Consider the following 26,439-nt stretch of genomic DNA (forward strand, 5'->3'; position numbering starts at 1 on the left):
GATGTGACGGGCGCAATTCCGAGTGGTAAAAGCGTTGGACTTTCAATCTGAGGGTCCCGGATTCGAATCTCGGTGACGGCGTCTGGTGGGTACAGGGTGGAGATTTTTCCGATTTCCCAGGTCAACATATGTGCAGACCTGTTAGTGCCTGAACCCCCTTCGTGTGTATACGCAAGCAGAAGATCAAATACGCACGTTAAATAACATGTAATCTATGTCAGCGTGTGCTGGGTTATGGAAACAAGGACATACCCAGCATGCACACCCCCGAAAGCGGAGTATGGCTGCCTAAATGGCGGGGTTAAAAACGGTCATACATGTAAAAGCCCACTCGTGTACATACGAGTGAACGTGGAACGTGGGTGTTGCAGCTTCACGAACGCAGAAGAAGAAGGGCTATGTAATATATCCTTCTGGTGACCGCTTCTCCCTCTTTGGCTGGCTGTGTTTCTACAGTGGATCATCGAGAAACGTCATACTCTCCCTTGGTTTTCCACTGACGCATCGCCACCTCGGGCGTCGAGACGTTCTGTTCTTCATCTTTTGATCTGAACTGTACTGCCGGCTTTGTAAACTGAGCAGCACGACCGCAGATAGCGAACTGAAGGATCACTGGTTTATAATACTTTTCTTTCTCATTTTTTTCCAAGTGATTGATGGTCATTTACAAGGTATTTTTACCCTATACAGTTTTTAACCAAAAATTGGGGATGGGTGTTTACTAGATAGGGTATACTGGGCGTGTACATGGTAGTTTACAATATTTGAAAGATACAAGGTCTTCAGTCTTGGCCTATCATATACATGTGGGATGCATGTATTGCACTCTTTGGCATAACTTTTATTCATTACATATTAACTAATTGCCGTATGATTTTTTTAGCATATCGTGTGATGTAGCCTCAGCCTGTGCGGTCTGTCTTGTAGCTTTCATGATTTGTGAAGTTGCGTTCTTATGTGCAGTAAACTCTGAAATAACACATGGGGTGGTGCGTTTTATGTGCATGAGTGGAACCGGGAAACACACACACACACACACACACACACACACATTGGGATAATTCTGCTCCAAACTAAGTTTTTCTTGAACAGTTATCCAATTAAACTTTCCGCTCTCCGCACTAACTAGAACGTCAAGGCAAGCCAAGTCCCCAAATGAGAAACCGAAGCAGGAGCCGCAAGGGACGCAACCCCAAACCACCTACATCCCAAGTAAGTTCTGTCAAACAGATGTTGAGCCAAACACACCAGTCTTCCCTAGTCATGGTAAAATCCCACAAATTTTGTGAAACCACACGGTGATCCGCGAAGGCCAATTTTGGGAGAATCTTGCCTGGAGTAAAGGCTGTTAAGTGTGTTACCTCCGTTGCAGACAAGCCGATGGAGTAATTCATGTGGCATGTAGAGCTGAAAAAGTCCCCGTTGAATGTTCACACGGCGATGCTAGACAGAGACAGACAGAGATTCCATGAGTATAGTTGATCGTCCTCGTACATCAGATGACAAAAATCTCACAAAGCAGCAAAGGGTCTCAAGCACCAGGTAGTTCAACGGCCACAACAGCATGTAGTCCTGATTTGAAGACTGGGTCCCCCCCACACCCCCTCACTGGGTCCAGCCCCACCCCCCACCCCCAACTCTCCACACACCCCTCCCAACCTGTAATGTGGAGTGCAGCCCAGTGGTGATGGTGATGCGTCTGCTAAGGAAGCGAGAATGTCTGACCACACGCGTTCGAATCCCACACTCGTTAGAATTGTCTCCCTTCCCACTAGACCTTGAGCGGTGATATGGGCGCTAGTCATTCCGATGAGACGATAAACCGAGGTCTCGTGTGTATCGTGCATCCAGCACACATGAAAGAACCCACTGCAACAAAATGGTTGCTCCTGGCAAAGTTCCGAAGAGAATCCACTGTAATGTAAATGTGTGTGTGAGTGCGTGATATATATATATATATATATATATATATATATATATATATATATAATAGCATCTTGTCACTAATTATACGTATTAAGCTGGCCCCAGTGAATGTGTGTAATAACTCTTTTTGATTGCCTCTGTGTGTGTGTGTGTGTGTGTGTGTGTGTAAAGGGGTGGTGGTAGTGGTGGAGGACTTCAGTCGGCATGCAGGAGAGAAAGAATGTGGAAGTGTTGTCAGTGCAATGTGGGTCAGGAGTGGAGGCGCGGGGTGACGTGGTCACAGACAGGGTCAGCCTTCAAAGCCTGCTGACACACTGACACATTACATCACCCGCCACACAGCCACACGTCACTCAAGGGAAACTCTATAGCTCTTTCTGCAACCAGTGCACCCTTACACACATGCCACGCATGCGCGCAGGCACACATACACACTCGCGCGCCCCAGCACGCGCGTATGCACGCACGTGCATACTTACACAAAGTGGATGAAACAAGACACTACAGCTATTTTTTAATGATGTCTGGATTTTTTTTTAGTACGACACATGTTACAACACACACGCACACACACACACCAGTGACACTGTCAAAGACACACACACACACACACACACACACACACACACATAAGTACACCATTTTGATGTGGATTCTTTTGTACACTTTCCATCCGGGCAACAGTGGTGATAGCAGTCATCAATTTCAAAATTCGAGTCGAAAGTTCAATACTGTCTTTGCCGTATGAAAATGTTGATCGTCAGTTAAGCATTTCACCGACAAGATTACAACTTTTGTTATTTAGTACCCCATCATTATTGGTCACTCTTTTAGTCCTATCTCTTCTTTCTTTCTTTCATATGGACTCATTCCATGACCATCAAGGTGAATATAATGCTTTGTAAGGAGAAGAATGCAAGGAGATATGGTAGGACTGGGTAGGGTATGGATAGGACTGGGCAGGTTATGGTAGGAACAAGCGGAGACATAGGTCATCATGACGTCACCACACAGCGGAGACAGGAGTCACATGACGTCGGCACAGATCGAAAAACAAGCGGAGACAAGGGGTCACCATGACGTCAGCACAGAGTGGAGACAGAGGTCACCATGACTTCAGCACAGAGCGGAGACAGGGGTCACCATGACGTCAGCACAGAGCGGAGACAGAGGTCACCATGACTTCAGCACAGAGCGGAAACAGGGGTCACCATGACGTCAGCACAGAGCGGAAACAGAGGTCACCATGACTTCAGCACAGAGCGGAAACAGGGGTCACCATGACGTCAGCACAGAGCGGAAACAGGAGTCACCATTACGTCAGCACAGAGTGGAGACAGAGGTCACCATGACTTCAGCACAGAGCGGAGACAGGGGTCACCATGACGTCAGCACAGAGTGGAGACAGAGGTCACCATGACGTCAGCACAGAGTGGAGACAGAGGTCACCATGACTTCAGCACAGAGCGGAGACAGGGGTCACCATGACGTCAGCACAGAGCGAAAAACAAGTGGAGACAGGGGTCACCATGACGTCAGCACAGAGCAGAGACAGGGGTCACGTCAGGACATGAACAGCCGCACAGTGCAGGACACCTTTCCGTGTACTTACCGTGATGGGTGGGGAGGAGTTTTGTTGGCGGTGCTGCGACATTGGTCTATTCAGGTTTGCGATTACGTGACAATCTTAAAGCTATAATTTACGTTTCCTTTCGTAGCGTATCTCGGTGACAACCAGATACTGGACTGTGTGGTTTCGAGCATCCCATCATGGGACACTGACTCTGGAAAGGAGCTGACCATGCTGGTCCGGAAAAATCTCACGATGAAGGTCCAGCCCGCTACCATCCAATCACTCTAACCACCTCTTTCGTTGGTTAGTTATGTTGTTGCAGAGTATAACATGGGAATGAAATACTCCAGCCGGAATGGTGCAACACGATATCGTACAGCAATATACCACAGGGAGTTCGACCACACACACAAGCGCATAACATTCTGCTGCCAGAAACGCACAAATTAATATCATTCATTGAAATACCTTGGTTTGTAACCAAAAATCTTGAAATCCAGGTCATACTTGGCAGCAATGCGTTGGAGAGTGTGCAGAGACAGCTGTTTGAAAGCGTTGTCAAGGGCTTTCCTTTTCTGCTCTTTCAACAGTTCTGCTCCCATCTTCACGGACCTGGCACAGGCCTCCAGAACCAGAGACAGAAAGGATTCTAAGGTGAACGGCGAAGGAGGCTGGTAGGAGATAGTGTCGGAGATGTAACCGTTGTACTGAAACGTTTTCCACAGGCGAAAGCCCAACCTCTCCTCGGTAATACACATTTGCAGTTTCTTATAACTTTTAAGAATACTGAAATTGTAATCAATCAAAGTCTTTATCTCATTCTGCGCGTGCATAGAGTCGTCAAGTATCCAACCCAGCCCCGCTTTATCCAGGACGACTCGTGCGTCACGAGCAAAGGTTTCCATACTGCCCAGAAGGTTGGGTCTGAAAACACAGGGATCACAGAGGGAGGATATGGCATTCCAGTGCGGCTCCTGGACCCGCAAAGAGTACTCGATGAACTCGGGGAAGGTGACATTGTTGCCACAGGAAACAGCTGTTCCGCTGGCACGTGACTTGTTTCTGCTGTGCGCATGGACAGGAAACCGAAGCCAAAAGTCTGGGAGATAATATTTGTCCAGGTAGCTGCTCCATAATCTGCTGGATCAAAGAATCCGAATAAAAACTCAGTTAGCGGTGTCATTAGAAACATCAGTAGCTGTGTGTGTGTGTGTGTGTGTGTGTGTGTGTGTGTGTGTGTGTGTGTGTGTGTGTTCTTTTTATTCTTTGTTTCATCTAATAACTTTCCTTTACTGTGATATCGACGAATTAAGAATACCAAACAGAGGGTAGGGTGGTGGTGGGAGTGGGATTCATCTCATCACCACCTGACAAGGTTTGTCAATTGGATTCTCAGTTTGGTGACTGGAAGATTTTCTCAGTACATTTCTTGTCTGGAAGGTTTCTCATGGAACAGTTTTGTGATGAACAGATTTTTCGGGGGACAGTTTAGTGTTTGAAAGATTTCCACTAGAACATCAGTTTTGTGTTGAAGGTTTCCCTGGACTTTTTGGTGTCTGAAATGTTGCCCAGGAAACATTTTTGTTATTGACTGGGGTTTTTTCAGGGGATAATCCGGTAGGCCAATAAGGGGTTTCCAGAGAACACACACACACACACACACACACACACACACACACACACACACACACACACACACACACACACACGTATATATATATATATATATATATATATATATATATATATATATATATATATATATATATACGATTTAAAGGTTTCTAAGGGAAATCTGATTAAGAGGTTTCTTAGGGAAATGTGATTAAAAGGTTTCCCAGGGACATTTTACTGTTTAAAACAGTTCCCAGGGAACATTAAATTTGTGATTGAAAGATTTTTTTCAGGGGTACATCATAGTTTTGGTGATGAAAGATGCCCTGGAGGACATTATAATTATTGATTTCCTTTGGGACTTGTTATTTAGTTTTAATGTTTTTTGTTGTTGTTTTTTTTTGAAAAACCTCAAGCGGCATAAAGGCATTCTAGTGGGGGGAGAGGGGGGAGCAGGGGGGGGGGGGAGGACGGGGGACAAAGCCGGTCTGTAGGTTACTCCATCCAGTCTGGGACCTGGGATCAGCGGCATGTTGGCCTAGTACTCTCTAACAGCTACCCATGCGCTGTTCCGCACTTCCGTCTTCACTAGATTGGATTTTCTTCTTCACTGGGTTGAATTCTCACTTCAGTTCAACGACCAAAGTCAGGCACCAGTTTGTGGCAGTGATTCAGAATGGAAACTACAGCTGGTGCAATTACACAGTTTACTCAACAGGGTCGTTCTTCTCACGGCCAACTGCATGGATCGCGTTTTCACCAGCCTGGACACGTAACGGCAACGTTGGTCACTTTATCGAGTGAACAATGCAGACTGCAGTGCCATTTCACAACCAGCTAGAGTTATCTGATTTGAAGAACAAACTAGAAGGGGGGGGGGGGGGGGAGGTGTGGGATGAGAACCAACCTGACAGTTTAGTGGCGGCAAGATTGGGGTCAACTAAACATTTCAAAATTCACCATTTCCTTTTCAGTTTGTGAAATCCACTACTTGCTGGCATGTATCGTTTTCTCCAGTCTGTCCATTGTTCTTGAGGCCTTTTGGTCCCGACCTTGACTGTCCGACCACAAAAGACATTACTGTGGTATTACAGGCAATCATTCCAACTCAAAAGTAAGTATCTGCAGAAAAAAAATACTCATTGGGTTTATTGAATCGCAATTAAGGTAATATGATATCGCTATTCATTTCAGTTTATCACCATTTAAAACAGGCTATCTGTATTTATATCCCTAGGCGAACTTTCTACTTTATTTTATTTATTTATTTATTTATTTATTTTGTTACCAGGACATAAATGAGGCTTTAATACATAATTGAAAGAACGCGAGAAAGCAATACATTCCACTAAAGAATTACCTTGAGTAAGGATCTCTGGAAAACATGAAGCGGAAGTAACCCTTGACACTGTCCTTGACACGAGACCAGGCCTTGCCGTGACCACTGTCCAGCACTCGGTGCACGTACAGCCTGGGGATGTGGAGTGGGGAGCGGGCCAGGAGGTTCAAATGGATGTCTTTGTTCAGGAAGGCGAAGACCCGTTTCCAGAAAGTGCAGCCCGTTTTAGGCACGAGGCAGTAGGCGAGGAGGTGCTGTTGGTTCAGGAAGACTGAGAACACTTTCCCACTGCCCCGAGACGCGTTACACACACCCCGCAGCCGTGGATCCATGCCTTGTCCCCAGGATTGAGGTGCTGGGGAAAAAAATCAACAACAAACAGTAACACAGGATTTGAACACACGCAAGTGCGTACCGCATGCACACGTGTTACCGAAGTAACAACGATGCTTGCAGTCCATTCAGGCGCTCGTTGATGAGGGCGGAGGACCCAGGCAAACCGCAAAGTGACAACAAATAAACGTCTTTGACCAAACTGCTGAGACTGAGGCCGGAAGTGCAAAAGTGACATTCATTCAATGTGAATAAATTCCACGAGTTTTAAGCGTTTAGAAGCGATTTATTTTGCGAATACTAAATAAGTACAATCAGCCGAGTGCATTTGATTACAATGCCACCACAAGTACAATGCATGTTCATACGCTGCAACACTTTTGTCCTCTTTAGTCAGCCACACCGTGTAATGATGATGGTGATAATAGAAAGCAGAAAAAGAAGAAAAGAAGAAGAAGAATGAACACATATTCAGTGCTTTTCAAACAGAGTTGAAAGCACATTACGTGTACAAAACTCCTTTACAGCAGTGCTGTCCTGTTCTGCAGTGAACAGCCTGACACCGGCCCGCCCCACAAGTTGGCAGAGCCTGATGGACAGCACGACCCATCTCAGACATAGTACTCCAGCTTCTTTGGTCTGATCCTACACCAGTGGAGACTGGCTTTGATGCCGGGAGTCTTTGTAACGCTTGTTTTGATAGGACGTGGTGTCTGTTGCCACAAGCAAGCCCTCAACACAGCAGACGTCTGGACGTGCGGTGCTCCTCCATGCGGAAACCCCCTCCCCTCAACCTGCCCCCGACCCCCACCCCCACGGTGCAAAATGGACCAGTGTAGGAAGGACTCTGAAGCTGCACTGGGCAATCGCACTCTCTCGGCCACCAGAGTCTATAACCAGTGCCACGAGGACCTGTCCCAACCATTCTTCTTTCTTCTAATCAAACTTCATTCAGCAATCAAACCTGGCCGCCTGATTGTTTCTGCTTGCTGCTCTGCTGACCAAATGAAAATATCTGAACATTGGGACTTCATCTATCAAACCGTTAAGCGCATTTCCCTTAACAGGTGGCTTCAAAGCACTGGTAGTCACACGGTTCTAGGGCAGACATCTAACAAACCACCCCTCCCACACACGCTCACCTCCAGTGCATGCACCACACGTTGTTCAGTGCAATGAATCAAACCAGCAACACGCAGTTACACACTGTATGTTTGACAATGAGACATGCTAGGTCTGAGTGCTGAAATGTGTACATACCAGTCTTGAGGTTTGAACTCCGGTCCTCCTCGTGGGCCACAGCTTTCCCTGCCTCCTGAATGCCGGGGAAGGTCAAGAATCGTCGAAGGACTGGAAAAGCAAATTATATTTGAATGAGCAAACACCACTGATCTATAAATTGAAGCCTGAGAAAAGGACTCCCCAAACAAACGTACAACATGGATCACTGGATACACGTGTCCTGGCTTAGGCTGACGTAATGACATGGTGGCTCAACTCCAAACTGACGGCGGAGGTGTTCTTTCCACTGTGGACCCTTTCCATTATGAACTAAGCATCTGAAAGGAGACACAGGATGATTGTTGAGGCTGACACACCCAGAGAGCGGAGTTTGTGTCGCCGTGTGTAAAGAGACACAGGATGGTTGTTGAGGCTGACACACCCAGAGAGCGGAGTTTGTGTCGCCGTGTGTAAAGAGACACAGGATGATTGTTGAGGCTGACACACCCAGAGAGCGGAGTTTGTGTCGCCGTGTGTAAAGAGACACAGGATGATTGTTGAGGCTGACACACCCAGAGAGCGGAGTTTGTGTCGCCGTGTGTAAAGAGACACAGGATGGTTGTTGAGGCAGACACACCCAGAGAGCGGAGTTTGTGTCGCCGTGTGTAAAGAGACACAGGATGGTTGTTGAGGCAGACACATCCAGCGTTTGGAGTTTGTGTCGCCGTGTGTAAAGAGACACAGGATGATTGTTGAGGCTGACACACCCAGAGAGCGGAGTTTGTGTCGCCGTGTGTAAAGAGACACAGGATGGTTGTTGAGGCTGTGTCGCCGTGCGTAAAGAGACACAGGATGGTTGTTGAGGCTGTGTCGCCGTGTGTAAAGAGACACATGATGATTGTTGAGGCTGACACACCCAGAGAGCGGAGTTTGTGTTGCCGTGTGTAAAGAGACACAGGATGATTATTGAGGCTGACACACCCAGAGAGTAGAGTTTGTGTCGCCGTGTGTAAAGAGACACAGGATGGTTGTGAGGCTGACACACCCAGAGAGTAGAGTTTGTGTCGCCGTGTGTAAAGAGACACAGGATGGTTGTTGAGGCTGACACACCCAGAGAGTAGAGTTTGTGTCGCCGTGTGTAAAGAGACACAGGATGATTGTTGAGGCTGACACACCCAGAGAGCGGAGTTTGTGTCGCCGTGTGTAAAGAGACACAGGATGATTGTTGAGGCTGACACACCCAGCGTTTGGAGTTTGTGTTGCCGTGTGTAAAGAGACACAGGATGATTGTTGAGGCAGACACACCCAGAGAGCGGAGTTTGTGTCGCCATGTGTAAAGAGACACAGGATGATTGTTGAGGCTGACACACCCAGAGAGCAGAGTTTGTGTAGCCGTGTGTAAAGTCAAAATAGGCCTATCATCATTTAAAAAAAAAAAAAAAGCTATGACCTGCAAGTCCAAATGTATACTTTCTTCATTTGGCTTTATATTTTGTATATCGATGTATTTACATCTTTCGTTCAACTATCGAGTTCCATTAGTCATTTAATCAGTGAGTTAGTAGGTAAAAACTGTTCACATGTTACGTTCATATATTGAGTTCCATAAGTCATTCAGTCATTTAGCTAGTCCGTGAGTTAGTAAGCCAGTTTCAGTTTCAGTTTCAGTAGCTCAAGGAGGCGTCACTGCGTTCGGACAAATCCATATACGCTACACCACATCTGCCAAGCAGATGCCTGACCAGCAGCGTAACCCAACGCGCTTAGTCAGGCCTTGAGAGTAAGCCAGTAACAGCAGTAAGTAAGTAAGTTTATCTTAGTGAGTCAATAGAGAGACAAACTGGTGCTCACCTGGACTCTGACTCAGAATGCGGTAACTTGCAATGGCGAAAACAGCTACCACTGCCAGCGCCAACCGTTTCCTGTTATGTTTGACAAAGAAGAGCAGCATCCTTAACCTGTAACACACACACACACACACACACACACACACACACACACACACACCACACCACACCACACCACACACACACACACACACGATCAAGATGGCGACGATGACAACCAGCTAACGTGAAGTGCTAGTAGTAGCAGTAGTAGTAGTAGGGACTGGCATTTTTGCCTTTCGGCCTCGCGGCCAATAAACGTCCCCTCTTGGTGTCATCTTTGTTGGTCTGCATTGCATGCCTCATTTAAAAAATATCAAAGCAGTTGTTCATCAAATTCATAAAACATGTTGCCAAACTTTGGATCGCAGTCCAGAAAGTTCTTAACTCTCTCCCTATGAACGGCGAAAGAGACGACGTTAACAGCGTTTCACCCCAATTACCATCATCAAAATACTGCAAGCGGAAGGCTCTTATACTGAAGAGGTGAATGTTGACAAAGAATACCACAATTCTGACGACGGAAGCTAAAGGTTGGGTTATTCAGACACCCACTGGACATCCGAGGGGTCTGTGTTGAGGAGAAGAGAGGACTGGCCGTACTGAGTGAGTTAAAACTGTTAGTATGTTTTGCAAATTTAACTGAAGGTGGTGGTGAGTTCCTCATGTTAACAACAAGAACAGAAAAGTTATATTTTCTGAAGTTATGTATTGCTGAAGAAAGTTTTAGAAATGACCCGTTCCAGAAGCTTAAAAAGCCGAAACTCAAACAGGAAGAGAACCGATGAGAGGAAAATGAATACAAAGGATGTGGTTACAATGGAACTACTTCAATGGAAAGAAACATCAACCAACAGTGCATCTGTGGAGAAACCAATAACTGTCGCACGATACGGTGCAGTGACTGTTCGCGACAAATTCATTGGATATATACTGACTCTCCCGTCTATCTTCTTCTTCTTCTTCTGCGTTCACTCGTATGCACACGAGTGGGCTTTTACGTGTATGACCGTTTTTACCCCGCCATGTAGGCAGCCATACTCCGTTTTCGGGGGTGTGCATGCTGGGTATGTTCTTGTTTCCATAACCCACCGAACGCTGACATGGATTACAGGATCTTTAACGTGCGTATTTGATCTTCTGCTTGCATATACACACGAAGGGGGTTCAGGCACTAGCAGGTCTGCACATATGTTGACCTAGGAGATCGTAAAAATCTCCACCCTTCACCCACCAGGCGCTGTCACCGTGATTCGAACCCGGGACCCTCAGATTGACAGTCCAACGCTTTAACCACTCGGCTATTGCGCCCGTCTCTCCCGTCTATCAAATTGGATTATTCATAAAATCTAATAGAAGATACACATGTCGAGAGTGTGCCGAATAACATATTGATGATTATGCTCTCTTGCTGGACATCAACATAACAATGAAATATAACAAGAGGCAAATCCTTCAAGAATCACTTGTGCTTCGCGCTTTATCCAGTTAAAGAATCATGAGGAGAGAAAAAAAAGAGGTATAAAAAAATCGTTGAAAGTGCTCTGTATTAATTACCTAGATTTGAAGAAAGCTGAAGGACAGGCTCTCCCTACTTTTTGTTAAATCTCAAATTCAAGAAAATTATCCAAATCACCTTAAAGTATATACAGGTGGTTCAGTACTTTATTACAGTCAGGCAAGGGCAGCATTTATAATTCTGTCATTAAAAGTAGAGAAGTACTATTATGTCAGTAAAGATTTTTCTATATTCGCAGCTATAAAATTATTAATAGAATTAACTCATTTAATAGGTCTTCCCATTACCATATTTCATGTGTTATTTTGTGTGGATTCTAAATCTGTAATACAAGCATCAAAATCTTTTAATTTGAAGACAAGAAGAGAACTCATAACATAAATTCGTCATATAATTCATGTTTTGACCATCCGTGGTACAGAGATGAATTTTTGTTGGATCCCTTCTCACGAATGATTGTGAGAAATGAGCGGGTGGATCGTTGAGCGAAAAAAGGCGCAATGAATATATACAATGCCATAGAAATTCACATTCCATATTCATTACAAGAAGGTTATTCTCTACTGAAGAAAACATGCTGAACCATATTAATGAACTAAAACAGTAGTCTGACAATGACAGAGAAAATGCTAACAATAGCTCCCGCAAAATTGATCGCATGTTTTCTTTTAAAACAAAAGGACATCACAGTAGCAGAAGGCTCATCAGTCTAATGTACAGACTACGACTGGATGCCACAAAAACAAAATATACTTCTAATGTGACTTGCATTTGCGGCAATGAAATTATCCCCTGTGCATGTCATCCATAAATGTAAACAGTTAAAACCATATTTACCGATGTCATTTACAAAATCTGCAGTTCCATCAGCTTCCACTGGAAATGTTTTATATGATAACCAACATGACTGTGTTTGAAATAGTTCAGAGTTTAATTTGGAGCCCCGTTGGCTCTTTGTTGTAATTCTATTGGTTGACTGGTTAGTTTGTTTTATCTAGCTTTTTTATGCTATATGGGGAGAGAAGAACACGGAAAGAAGTGATGATTCAAGGCATGGGTGGGGTGAGGAAGACGATGGATTTTCGTCTAAAATCACAAATGAGCATAGACGTGTGTGTGTGTGTGTGTGTGTGTGTGTGTGTGTGTGTGTGTGTGTGTGTGTGTGTGTGTGTGTGTGTGTGTGTGTGTGCGGTTCAAAAAAAAAGATGCATGGCATGCATCACACACACACACACATCCCAAAACACCACCGCCACAAACTGCCCCACCCTCAGAACCCACAAACACAGGGATCACACAAAGCTCGTCACCACAGCCTTAGTCACCTCACCACACATGTCGTGGGCTGTTCTGAACTTAGCATACGCCAAACAGAACCTTCATCTTCCATCGAAATTCAAATCCAACAGATTTAAACAACACTGTGATTTCAGAACCAAACAAAGCTACATAAATAAAGGCGTGTATGGATATCTCTTTCAGTATAAGTTTTTCTTTTTTTAATGCTTTGCCTTATTCCTAAAGCGTCCACTAGGCACAGTGATTTCGGCAGCGAACAAAGATTAAAAAAATAAATAAATAAAGGTAAGAATGGATGTTTCTTCATTATAAGTTTGTCTTTCCTAATGCTTTACCTCATTCCTAATGCACCTAGGACATTGCCTAGTTTAGTTTTCTGCTTTACGTATCTAAGATGAACTGTGTATTTTTCAATCCATGTGTGTAACAATAAGCAGTCAATAGCTCTACCTCCGTCAGACTAATTACACGTTTCTTGTTACCATTTCGCGAATCCCTGCGTCGTTAACTCTGAGTCACTTGATCAAGTCCCACCCTCCCCCCTCCTCCGGTAGTTCCCCCGTACCCATTTCCCTGAAGGCCTCAAGACACGATCAGAGACTGTCCTAAAGGCCTGAAGACATTGTCAGACACTGCGCTAAAGGTCCCAAGACACTGTAATACACTGCCCTAAAGACCTCTACACACTTTCAGACACTGCCCTGAAGGCCTCAAGAAACAGACGTTGCCCTAAAGGCCTCAAGATCTGTCAGACACTGCCCTCAAGGCCTCAAGGCATTGTCAGACACTGCCCTCAAGGCCTCACGATCTGTCAGGCACTGCCCTCAAGGCCTCAAGGCATTGTCAGACACTGCCCTCAAGGCCTCACGATCTGTCAGGCACTGCCCTCAAGGCCTCAAGATCTGTCAGACACTGCCCTAAAGGCCTCAAGAAAATGTCAGACACTGCCCTAAAGGTATCAAGAAAATGTCAGGCACTGCCCTCAAGGCCTCAAGATCTGTCAGACACTGCCCTAAAGGCCTCAAGAAAATGTCAGACACTGCCCTAAAGGCCTCAAGAATGTGTCAGACACTGTCCTAAAGGCCTCAAGATCTGTCAGACACTGCCCTAAAGGCGTCAAGACACTGTCAGACACTGCCCTAAAGGCCTCAAGATCTGCTAGACACTGCCTAAAGGCCTCAAGACACTGTCAGACACTGCCCTAAAGGCCTCAAGAAAATGTCAGACACTGCCCTAAAGGCGTCAAGACACTGTCAGACACTGCCCTAAAGGCCTCAAGAAAATGTCAGACACTGCCCTAAAGGCGTCAAGACACTGTCAGACACTGCCTAAAGGCCTCAAGATCTGTCAGATACTGCCCTCAAGGCCTCAAGATCTGTCAGACACTGTCCTAAAGGCCTCACGAAAATGTCAGACACTGCCCTAAAGGCCTCAAAACACTACCAGGCGGTCGTGCAGCGTGACGGATAATGGATTCCAATGTGTGATACTGTTCCATCACTTCACGTTCAGAAAGCGATACAATGTGAAACTGTTTCCAAACTGGGTCCACCGTTAATGACAAAACTGTGTGGGTCTCTTTCAAGTCTTTGGTGGTAGTGTTGTTTGGTCCAGGAAAAGTCTGACAAGCTGCTGGGGCACAAACTATGACGTTTACGGTCATGTTCTCTGCCGCCATTCCTGAAGGTCTGGCATTGTGAACACCATGTGAGAAAGGTCACGAGCACGTAGGTGATACGCAATGTCGTTCATTATTCTTGTCCTTTACCTCCTCCTCCTCCTCCTCTTTCTTCTTCTTCTTCTTTTTCCTCAACTCTGTGAAGAGTCACTGGGGCGCCGCACAGAAGAACAGTTCACTAGATCCCCCCCCAGGTCTGTCCGATGTGTGTCAAAGCCCGAGTCGCTGCAAATGGTTTTCTTGTCCATTGTGCAATGTTGTCAGTCCGTCGTTTTTTTTTCTGTCTTCCCCTCCGTCTCCTGCCTCAACAGTTCCTTGGGGGGCTGGGGGGGGGGGGGATTGTTTTAGCAAAGCCATATGATCTTGTTTCGTGGCCACACCTGCGTGGCTTTCTTTTCGGCAGATCTTCACGAGGTCCAGTCTGATGCTTGATGGTTTGGTGTTCTTGCTCATTGGTAATATGAACAAAGGCGCCAAGTTGTGCGAGGCCAACAGGACTGCTGCAGCTGTTCAGAAGAGGCAGGCCAGAAAGTCACGGGCAAACAAGCTCCCTGACAATGATATGCCTGTCTTTGTATGCCCCAACTGTCAGCGAACATTTCCTGCGCAGATTGGACTATTCAGCCATCTGCGCATGCACAGATAGATTCATGAGCATCCCCCCACCCCACCACCACCCTCCCCCCATCCCCCAGCTGGATGACAACGATGGTCATCATCGATCTCGATGGACACACACCACCAATATGAACAGTGTATCTGACGTTTAGTATATCGCGATAACACGTCATCTCCATGGTTTGGATTCTTTCCACATCCGCTGTGAGCATCCATATCTCGCATGCATACAGGAAGATGGAATATACTAGTGCCCGCAGGGGTCTGATCTCGTGTTTCATGGAGATGTTGCTTTATATATTTCAGTCTGGACAGTGCTGATCTTGTCTTTGCTGAGAGGATTTCATTCATTACTGTGTCCCAATGTCAGGTGAAAAATGAAACGCTTTGGATACATTTGAAACATCAGGAACTGGAGGACTAAAATGTCATTTGATGTTGCTGTTGCTAATGTCCATGGAAACGGACATTTTCGATGGCAATATCAGATAGCGGACTGGGGCCTTAATTCCTCTCTTGACGCGAAATCCTGCACTGTGAACGCCGCCCCCCATTACCCATGACTGCGGGGTGAACGCCACACGAAGCTTAGCGCTGAGGATTAGAAAGACAGTTGTCGGCGGACAGTCCTCAGTCCAGTCTAATCCCGTGGAAGACGTGATTGCTGTCCTTCCCCGCGTACCTGACCTACAAACTGTAATGCTAGACCGAAGACGATGGATTTCATCTCGGAAAATGGAATAATCAGTGGTCTCGCATTGCGTCGACGCACCAACGTGATCATTGTCCAGGGGCAAGGACGGCACCAGTGTGTGAATGCACGGCTGTGGATTGGCAGCAATCATGGGGTTGGCTGAATGAGGGCCCGACACTAAACGGCACATCCTCACCGCACCGACATCCGACACTAGCTCTCATTGCTTCCGGTTTGTGGCACCGGTATTCTTCAATTCACTGAACTATCTGAGTATGAGCAGAGCTCTATATACTGCACCGGTATTGTTCAGCTCAGTGAACTATATGAGTATGAGCAGAGCTCTGTTTGCCTCTGCTATGGCACACGAACGCTCTGGCATAGATTACGTTGAGGAGGGGCTACGATGACATTTTTGGGTTTTTTTATTTTTTATTTTGTTTTGGCTGCCCCATTTCCCGTACCGTATCCATGGCATTTCTCTCACGTTTGTCCCAGGTTGCCGCTTGTCCCTAGTGGTCCATTTCGTTTTGCCGCTCCATCGGCGCTGGTAGGGTAGTCCACAGGGAACTGTCAGTGATAGGTCGATTTGAGGTCTTTGTTAAATGAATGCCTCTAGGGAAAGGGTTTTCGTTTTAGATTGTTCCGATATCAAATGTAAAAACAATTACCGTTTGTAGTTTAACTCCTGAGAAGACGGCGGACTCAAAATATGTAATGTTTTTAATTTTTTGTCGACAAAGAGGATCAGCTGGCTGACAGTACTAGATCATTTTCTTTAAGTTGTTCTAAATATGGAACATACCAGTTTCCCACAATAATCCAATACCATTTGAGAGAGAAAGAGAGAGAGAAACGTGAAAAGTCTTTTTATTGTCCACATAGCAATAAAGCCCTCAGGACAAGGGGGATATCATATTAAGCATATTGTTGCACCTCTTGAATGGTTCTAACACAACAGACACACACACACACACATACGCGCGCGCGCGCAAAATACATACTTTATCATGCACTCAATTAAACTGACCAGATTCATGTTTTAATAGAGAGAGAGAGAGAGAGAGAGAGAGAGAGAGAGAGAGAGAGAGAGAGAGAGAGAGAGAAAACGAACAAACGAACGAACGAACGAACGAACTTTTTTTAATGAGGGAAGTGGAATAAGCATGAATGCTTTTTCACGTCCAGCCGTCAGAGGTGGTTCGGGTGGAAGGGGTGGGGGGGCGGGGCAGGATGGAGAACGGGAATTGAGCACCGAGAGAGAGAGAGAGAGAGAGAGAGAGAGTTCTACACAACTTATGATACATGTGGTACATGACAGCATAAAGAGGAGACAAGCCACTCGAAATCATAACATAATAATAATGAACAACAAATGTGTGTGTGTATGTGTGTGTGTGTGTGTGTGTGTGTGTGTGTGTGTGTGTGTGTGTGTGTGTGTGTGTGTGTGTGTAAAGACAAACAAAGAGAGAGGGAGAGAGAGAGAATGAACAAGGCATGAAAATGTATACAGTTCAGAATAATGATCAAGCAATGAAGTTTGAATTTGGAAAAGCATGCACATGTTCCAATTTTTATTGAATGAAAAAAGTAAATGAAAACATGACCACTCAAAGAACTGCAGAATAAAAACAAACAAACAAACAAACAAACAAAAACAAACAAACAAAAAAACAACAACAAAAAATGGGGGCAGAGAGAGATAGTGGGAGAGAGAAGCAAGTTTCGTTCATCAAAACCCCTTCACAAAAGAAGCAAAGACTCTGATTTTCCAGCAGTAAGACATTGAATTTGTCTTGGACTTTTTCCAGAACAGTTCGTTCAGTGCATACACCCCATATACATGTACTGGATGTAAACATAATATGATATCTCAGTAATACAGCCACGAGCAGCCACCACCACCTTACCTGAGCCTGAACAGCCAGTGTCAGGCGTCCTTCCCACCCGTTTATGTGCCTCTGTACTGTCGTCCTTGTCTGCACCACCGGCCTTCCTACCTTCTTCACTCTGCCCTGTCAGTCCTGGCCTCTCCTGTCACCGTCCTCTCCGCTGCCTGGGCTGACAGACGTGGTGCATAGCAATTATTGGCTGTGCGTGTCTCCGAACTCTCTTGGTATGTGTGTGGGTGGGTGTGTGGGTGGGAGGAGGGGTGCGTGTGCGTGTTGTGTGTGTGTGTGTGTGTGTGTGTGTAAGTGTGTGCGTGTGTGTTGTGTGTGTGTGTGTGTGTAAGTGTGTGTGTGAGGTGTGTGTGTGTGTGTGTGTGTGTGTGTGTGCGTGTGTGTAGGGGGTGGGGGTGGGTATGGGTGGGTGGGTGTGCGTTAGGTGTGCCTCTCTGTGTGTGGGTGTGGGTGTGGGTCGGTGGGTGTGTGTGAGGTGTGCCTGTGTGTGTGTGTGGGTGTGGGTGTGGGTGGGTGGGTGTGCGTGAGATGTGCCTGTGTGTGCCTCTGTGTGTGCCTCTGTGTGTGTGTGTGTGCGCGTGTGCGTGTGTGTGTGTGTGTGGGTGGGTGGGTGTGCGTGTGTGTGTGGGTGTGGGTGGGTGGGTGGATGGGTGTGCGTGAGGTGTGCCTGTGTGTGTGTGGGGGGGGGCGGGGGGGGGGGGCGTGAGGTGTGGCTCTGTGTGTGTGTGTGTGAGTGTGTGTGTGTGTGGGTGGGTGGGTGGGTGGGTGTGCGTGAGGTGTGCCTGTGTGTGCCTCTGTGTGTGTGTGTGTGTGTGTGTGTGTGCGTGGTGTGTGTGTGTGTGTGTGTGATTGTGTGTATGTGTGTGTGTGTGTGTGTGTGTGCGTGTTGTGTGTGTGTGTGTGTAAGTGTGTGCGTGAGGTGTGTGTGTGTGTTTGTGTGTGTGTGTGTGTGTATGTGTGTGTGTGTGTGTGTGTGTGTGTGTGTGTGTGTGCGTCTAGTTCAGTAGTAGGGAGGGGTTATTTGTCAGGAAAATATAGTCGTGAGGGGACGTTTCTGCAATTCTGGGACGTCCCCAAATAAACACATTTCCAACTTGAATGTGTCCAAAACTTTCAAATACTTACCCTTTTTAGCGGCTTTGCTGGTGGTCTTTTGTAATCAATTGGTGATGTGTGATGATCAGTGACAGATTTAAAATAAACTTATGTTTGAATCAAACACTTTAGTCCCAAAGTTGCAACACACACACGATATGTGCACGCAAATGCGCGCGCGAACACACCGTGACTCGCACACACAGAGTCACACACAGACACACCGACACCCCCCCCACCCCCACCCCTACCCACCCACACCCACACCCACACACCCACACTGACACACACACACACACACACACACCGTGCTCACACACACACACACACACACACACACACACACACACACACACACACACACACACACACACACACACATACAGCGCCGGTGCGCGCGCGCGTCTTTAAATTAACATAATGATTAGAATAACGTATACAAGTCAGTGGAGAAAAGTGTAGGAGATAGAGGAGAGAGAGAGAGAGAGAGAGAGAGAGAGAGAGAGAGAGAGAGACAGACAGACAGACAGACAGACAGACAAGACAAGACAAGACAAGACAAATTCTTTATTTCGAGGATAATAGATAAGCACTGGTGTGCTTTTTTACATCCAGTCCCCGCCCTGAATAGGGTCTACACTACACAATATTTAATAAAAATGAAAGCATGGTGTTAGTGAAGATACACAACAGAGGGGGGAAAAAAAAAAGCATAAATCAAAACAAAAACAACAACCACACACACACACACGCACACACACACACACACACGCACGCACGCACGCACACACACACACACACATGACATACAGGTACTAGCATGGTGTTAGTAAAATGCACAGGAAAAAAAAGGAACAAAATCAAAGAAACAAACACACACAACACACACCGCATTACACATCAGAATGGGGGATAGAGGGTGAGGAAGGTTCTGTCAACCATACACATTTGACAAACAGTATCAATAAAATGAATGATTTATATTACACATTATGGCATAAGGTGGGAAAGGCAATGTTTTTTTAAGGTGGCTGGGCAATGGTGTTGTTTAATTGTTTCTGGGAGTGAGTTCCATAGGGTGGTGCCTGAGTAAACCAGACTGGATTTGAAGAAGTCAATTCTTGGAATATGGACTTTGGGGGGATTCCTTGATGAATTTACAGAAAATTTGTCTATTAATGTTGGTGGTGCATTACCTGTCATAATTTTTTGCATCATGATTCCTTTATTGTACTTTAATCTACGGATTAGTGGGAGAATATTCGCTTGTTTATAGTCTGAGTCTAAAAGGGTAGTCTTTTTAAGGAGTACCAGCTTGAGCCCCCGTTTATGAAGATTCTGTAATGGCTTCATGGTATTCGCACTTGCAGAGTCCCATAGTGTTGATGCATAATCTATTGTAGACTGAATATGCGCTTGAAAAAATAATTTTTGTGAATGAAGGTCAAGGAAATGTTTGATTTTGGATAGTTGATGGGTTTTCTGGGCTGTCTTTTTGCAAAGGAAATTTATGTGAGGATTCCAAGTGAGATTGTTGTCAATTATGATCCCCAGAACTTTATGATCACTGACCTGTTCAATAGGTTCGCCTTTAATTTGGATGGAAAGAAGATTATGTATAGTGTTTTGCCTCCTTTGTCTGGTTGTGATTAACATGCATTTTGTTTTTTGAGGGTGAAGAGACATGTGGTTTAGTTCGGTCCATGTAACGAGGTCATCAGTACTTTCTTTTAAGTCTTTTGCAAGAGCGACAATGTCAGTATGAGAAGTGTGGATTGTTGTATCATCCGCAAACAGTTCACAGACGGATTTCATATGGAGCGGTAGGTCGTTTATGTATATTGAGAACAGTAAAGGGCCTAGAATAGACCCCTGAGGAAAGCCATAATCAAGGGTTGTTGGTGCTGAGATTGATGTACTCATTGTCACGCATTGTTGTCTGTTTGTCATATAGGATTCAAGCAAACTAAGACAATTGGTTGACAGACCATACAGCTCAAGTTTTCTAAGTAAGAGTTTGTGGTCTATCACATCAAATGCTTTTTTTTAAATCGACGAATAAAACACCACAATATCTATTGTTATTAACATTGGTAAGCCAGTCATCTACAATGTTGACCAATGCTGTGTGGCATGAATGCTTTCGTCTGAAACCAGACTGAGCTGGATGTAAAAGTTCATTGACATCAAAGTGATGTGAAATATGCTTGTTGATGTGTTTTTCCAGTGGTTTTGAAAGAATAGAAATAATGGAAATTGGCCTGTAGTTTGAAGGATCGGTGGTGTCCCCTGATTTGTAAATAGGAATAACTTTCGCTTTCTTAAATGCGATCGGAAAGTAGTTTTTGTCAATACACAGATTGAAAATGTACGTTAATGTGTCAGTGATAACTGGAGCGGCTAGTTTAAGAATTCTGCTGTCGATGCCACCCAGTCCGCGGGTTCCTGTCTGTTTTAGTTGGATAAGGTAGTTGTAGACTTCAAATACTGTTATGGGTGGAATATTCAATTTTATTGAAGTGTTTTTGTTACAATACAATTTTAATTTTTCAAGGTCATTCAGTTCTGTGCAATCTGTGGTAATAATTTTTCTAGCTATAGTGGAAAAGTGTGTATTTAGTTGATTCACAGAAACGTCTTTGATCACGGTTGATTTTGACGAAGATTGCTTGTTGGTGAGTTGGTTTATAGCTTGCCACACTGATTTTGGGTTTTCTTTCGAGGATAATAAATCTCGGTAATATTTCCTCTTTTCTCTGCGCTTTTGCGAGTTTATTGCATTTCTCAATTTGTTCGATTCTTCGTGGTAGCCCTGATCTTTTAGATAGTCTCTAATGTAGCCTGCCTCTTTCAACTCTTTGGAACACCAAGCTGGTTTAGGGGTGTGTTTAACTCTTATAGTTTTGAGTGGGACGTGTTTATTATATAACTCTGTAAATATTTCGATCCAGTGTTCTATTGCTAGATCCGGGTCTGTTATATCATATACCGATGAAAGTTGGGAGCTACTCACCTCATTCATAAAGAGCTGTTCATTAAATTTGGAGTAGCAACGATATGCTATTGTCTTATGGCCTGATTTGGGAATTTTTACTCCTTTTTTTCCCCAAGTGACACAAACTGGGTAGTGATCACTACAGCTGAATACCGGTACGCAAGCTTCTAATATATTGTTCTTATTGGAAGTGTATAATTATATGATCTATGAGCGTCTGTGAATTGTGCGTAACTCTGGTGGGTGTATTGATTAGTTGATGCAGATTAAACAGACTTATTGTCGCATTCCACTGTGTATTGGCTTTGGTAAGATCTGTGTTGAAATCTCCAAGTAAGATGATTTCCTTTGATTCAAGCGTCGCCGCGTCCATCATTGCGGTGAATTTATCCAGCCAGTTTACCCGTTCTGCCGGATTTCTATAACAGAAAGCGATTAAAATGGAAGGGGTGTTTTTCAATTTGACTTCTATCCACATTGATTCAACATCGTGCTGTTCAAGATATGGTAGACGCTTAAATGTGAGGGATTCGCTGACATAGAGGAGGAGACCAGTCTCCCTGGCTTTTGTAGGGTCATTGCGGATAACGTTATAGCCTGGGATGTACATCTCAGCATCACTGATATGTTCCGAGAGTCTTGATTCAGAGAGACCAAGTATATGAAAAGGTTTTCCATGGTTACTTAATAGGGAGGTTATTTCTGTAGTTTTGTTAACTGCGTGATTTATATTTAAATGTGTGATTCGAAGACCGTCTTTAGATGGCCATACATTTTGGTTGGTGTTCATATTTGTTTTCTTTGGTGAACAATGAAAAATAGAGAGAGAGAGAGAGAGAGAGAGAGAGAGAGAGAGAGAGAGAGAGAGAAGGGAGGGTGGGGGCGAGACTGAGACAGACAGATACTGAGACAGAGAGACGAAGAGAGAGACTGACTGAGAGAGACGGAGAGAGAGAACGAGAGGGGGGGGGGGGGAGAGGACAAGACAAGAAAAAATTCTTAATTTTCGAGGATAATATCTTAGCACTGGCGCTTTTTTTCACTCCAGTCCCACCCTAACACAGGGTCTACACTACACAATACTGCATTATATATTCTATTGCATGCGCTACACAATGCTACTTTAAGTCACAACACTGATGCGTACATCATGAATACTACATATAAAGGCATAAGCATGGTAATGATACACACACACACACACACACACACACACACACACACACACACACACACACACACACAGGCACAAGCATGGTACTGATAAACTATAAAGGAGAGAGAGAGAGAGAGAGAGAGAGAGAGAGAGAGAGCCGAGAACAAGGGAATGTACTCTTCATACTCTTTTTGGAGAAAAAACACGAGAAAGCACTTCCTCCCAACAGCAAGCCGAAATCGTCGCCGTCATAACAAAAGCTGGACACGTTTTACCGACGGAAACAGCGCTGTAAATGGGATCCGTATTCATGTGGAAAAACTAGAATGCTTTTAAATTCAACCAAGTCTAATACCCTTCAAAACAAACAATCGGAGACAGAGCACGCTGCACTACAAAAGGTAAAAATCGCACCTGCACTTCTGTAGACGTCAGCGAGACAGCTCTCGATTCTGTTCAAGTTCAGGTTCCGACAGACACTTATTTGGCTGAAATTTTACAAGTTACTGCAAGTTCATTTTGCCGACCAGTCTTATTTGATTGTTAGCGCAAGTTTTGTGTTTGTAGATGATTAACCATTTTATTATTTCATTTTATTTATTTACAGTGCGGGAAGGGGATGGGGTGCGGGCTGGGAAGTACACATGACCTATGCTCGAGCATTCAACTCAAAACTTTTAACTGTTCAGTATTGATCTAAATTAGTTTCTCACATTAATCTGAGACACGGGATATGCCTTGATTATTATAATCACTGCGGTAGTTATTGTGAGCAGACATCTCCAATTTTTAGGGTTGTCCCAGAAGCAGATTTAAATGACAATTACATTACATACAATAAAATTCTATAAATTAGTTCAATAAGCTGGCCAGAATCTTAGTTCATTAGTAATAATTACACGAAATAGAAGAGAACAAACTGAGTGGCTTAATTTTATGCAGTGACAGTCAAACAAAACACTTTAAAACTAGTTTAAGCTGGCTGGGCTCATAGCTTAGTAGAAACAAATCAAAGAGAACAGATTCAGTCAGTTGCTGAATTAGAAACAAATTGAAGAGAACAGATTCAGTCACTTGCTGAATAAGTAACATAACTCTGTGTATACATACATGTACATGTATGCACATGGTTGTACTCTGCATGTATCACTGCATGTGGATTCTGTGAGTGTATGTGTGTGTGTGTGTGTTTGCATGTTTGTGTGAGTGAGTGTGTGTGTGTGTGTTGTGTGCGCACACAAACATTTTTGGATGTGAATATTTGTCACTATGTGAAATAATAATCATAATAATTAGTATTTATATAGCGCTGAGTCTTGCGCTGAATGTGACTGCAAAGATGTATGGAAACATTTCTATCTCTATAGATGTTATTGTATACATTGTCTACTTAAAGTACTTTTGATGTCATGTGTGTATCAGTGTATATCAGTGTATATGTATGTGACTGTGAGTCACTGGGTGTGTGTCTGAATGTTTTGTGCAACTGCAAGCCTCCCAAATGTGAGGCCTATCAAAAAGTTAAAACTCTATTGGTTCATATCTTTTTTCTGTCTGTGTGTGTAATTCTCTGTCTGATGTTGCTGTCTGTCATACACTAACACTCTTTACTTTTTATATAATACATATATTCATGAACAAATTTTACCTGTTGTAGTCAGTGTTGGTTTGAATTCTATGATTCCATTCAACCTGCATCAGTGCATGGTGTATCCCCTGCTTCCTCTAGGTCTCTTAGCATTCCCAATTTTATTATGCATGTGTACACGTTTGTGTGTGTGAGTATGTGCCACACAAATACATGTGTATACATGTATTTCAAAACATGATTTTGATATATTTTATGACTGCATACAGGCTGATGGTGAAGCATACATGTTCATCCGAACTGCAAAAATAATGAAATTGCTGTCAATAGTGATCACACTCCTCTTCTTCTCCTTCAATTCTGTGAAGACTCATTAGGGTGCTGTGAATGTATGTATGTATGTATGTATGTATGTGTGTGTGGGTGTATATATATATATATATATATGTATTGTATAAAAATATAGTCATACTCATAGATCTATCAGTATAGCTCAAGGCAACCAGCCACCAAGTTTTAAGAGCCACACTGGTTCTGTTGCATTCTTAATTGAATAAACCACTCTGCAAGCTCTTTATAAATATAATTAAATCAGTCTGTTAGTGTTAGTCTGTGTCTTGTATATATACATAATTCATGTCCACTCCATGTCAGCATACATGTAAACTTACAAACTGCATACTCACTGTGAATCTCGACTGAGTATGCAAGCTTGTACACATGTATACATGAATGTGATGTATCATGTACACGTACATTATGTGTGTGTTACTCAACTTATTAATGCGCGCGCGTGTGTGTATGTGTGCACATGTGAGCATGTGTGTTAGTGCATGTGATTATCATTATCATTTTAATCATTATAAATACAACATATCTTAATAAATTGTGTGTATGTACGTGCGTGCATGCACGTGCATGCATGCATGCATGTGTGCATGTGTGTGTGTTAACTGTAAGACAGAGAAAGGTGAAACTTTCTGCCAGGATTTCAGCACACTTATTTACTCACCACAGCACAAGGCTAAATACACAGAATTTAGTGCACTGTCAGTGTCACAGACTTTCATTCTCACAGACAATCACACTACACTTCCAGCATGTGACTGGCGAATCTGTACTTCTTCTATACATGTATACATGTACATGTCTCTAGTAGTATTCCACTGCACACAAGTAACATCATACGTTCTGACACAGCTGTGTGAAACATCACACCGCACTTATCAACAGAGAAAAAGTGCAAGCAGCAGACTAGCCTTGGCAAAAAGCAAAGGTTAAACTGCTCCAATGATTGGCGTTCACTTCCCAGAGACTGTGAGTGTGAGAGGCTCAGAGCAAGACTAAGAGAGAGGATATAAAGGAATAGTTTATTCATATATATATATTTAGTACAAATAGCACACTTATAACCTAATTTTGTTGCATACATCATACATGATATAAGTTATAATAATAATGGACATTTATATAGTGCGTTTCTCCAGAAATTCTGCTCAAACTCAAGCGCTTTACATTTCGTTCCTCACTCCCTGACTCCCCATCAATACTCCTCTCCACCCGCACCTCCCCCACCACCCACACATGGAAGCATGTGCCAGAAAACACTCACACAACTGAACATTAGAAACCACCCACCCACCGATGGCGCCCTCCAGAAAACATCACATCCCTGCAACATGCACCCAGACACGCACATACACACAAACGCACAGACGCTAACCAGCACCCCGCCACACACACATAGCAAACAGCCTCTCCACAACAAAGCATGCACCCAAAACCAGAACAGGGAAACTGAAAAACAAAAAACAAAAACAACTGCTGTTATTGCTGTTGCAAAAGATGTTTTCAGAGCAGACTTGAAAGATTTCAGCGAGACAGAATGGAACATTTTCTGATAGTTTATTCAGCGATGACAGAGCCTGGAAAGAAAAAGACCTTTGACCCTGTTGTATCTTCTTTACCATAGGGGTTTTTAAGAGCCTAGTATCAGAAGCAGAA

The 26,439-nt window shown here is 44.2% G+C and overlaps 2 protein-coding genes across 2 annotated transcripts in view; one reads left to right on the top strand and one right to left on the bottom strand.

Annotated features, from left to right (window-relative positions):
• Nucleotides 1-3,102: 3,102 nt before the first annotated feature.
• LOC143300406 (carbohydrate sulfotransferase 9-like) lies at nt 3,103-25,564 on the bottom strand. The gene is made up of 6 exons (XM_076614045.1): nt 25,448-25,564; nt 17,611-17,761; nt 9,858-9,964; nt 8,046-8,135; nt 6,474-6,807; nt 3,103-4,636 (listed from the first exon to the last, which is right to left on the bottom strand). Exons 3-6 carry the CDS (start codon nt 9,955-9,957, stop codon nt 3,952-3,954), a joined length of 1,209 nt encoding a protein of 402 aa, XP_076470160.1. The 5' UTR covers nt 9,958-9,964; nt 17,611-17,761; nt 25,448-25,564; the 3' UTR covers nt 3,103-3,951.
• LOC143300405 (calcium-transporting ATPase type 2C member 1-like) overlaps nt 23,064-26,439 on the top strand; it is a 52,471-nt gene continuing 49,095 nt past the window's right edge. The window contains exon 1 of the mRNA XM_076614044.1: nt 23,064-23,248. Within this exon, the coding sequence (XP_076470159.1) occupies nt 23,174-23,248 (75 nt within the window). The 5' untranslated portion in view covers nt 23,064-23,173. The remainder of the gene's footprint in view (nt 23,249-26,439) is intronic.

The sequence above is a fragment of the Babylonia areolata genome, chromosome 26 (genome assembly GCF_041734735.1).
Source record: "Babylonia areolata isolate BAREFJ2019XMU chromosome 26, ASM4173473v1, whole genome shotgun sequence".
Taxonomy (NCBI): Eukaryota; Metazoa; Mollusca; class Gastropoda; order Neogastropoda; family Buccinidae; genus Babylonia; species Babylonia areolata.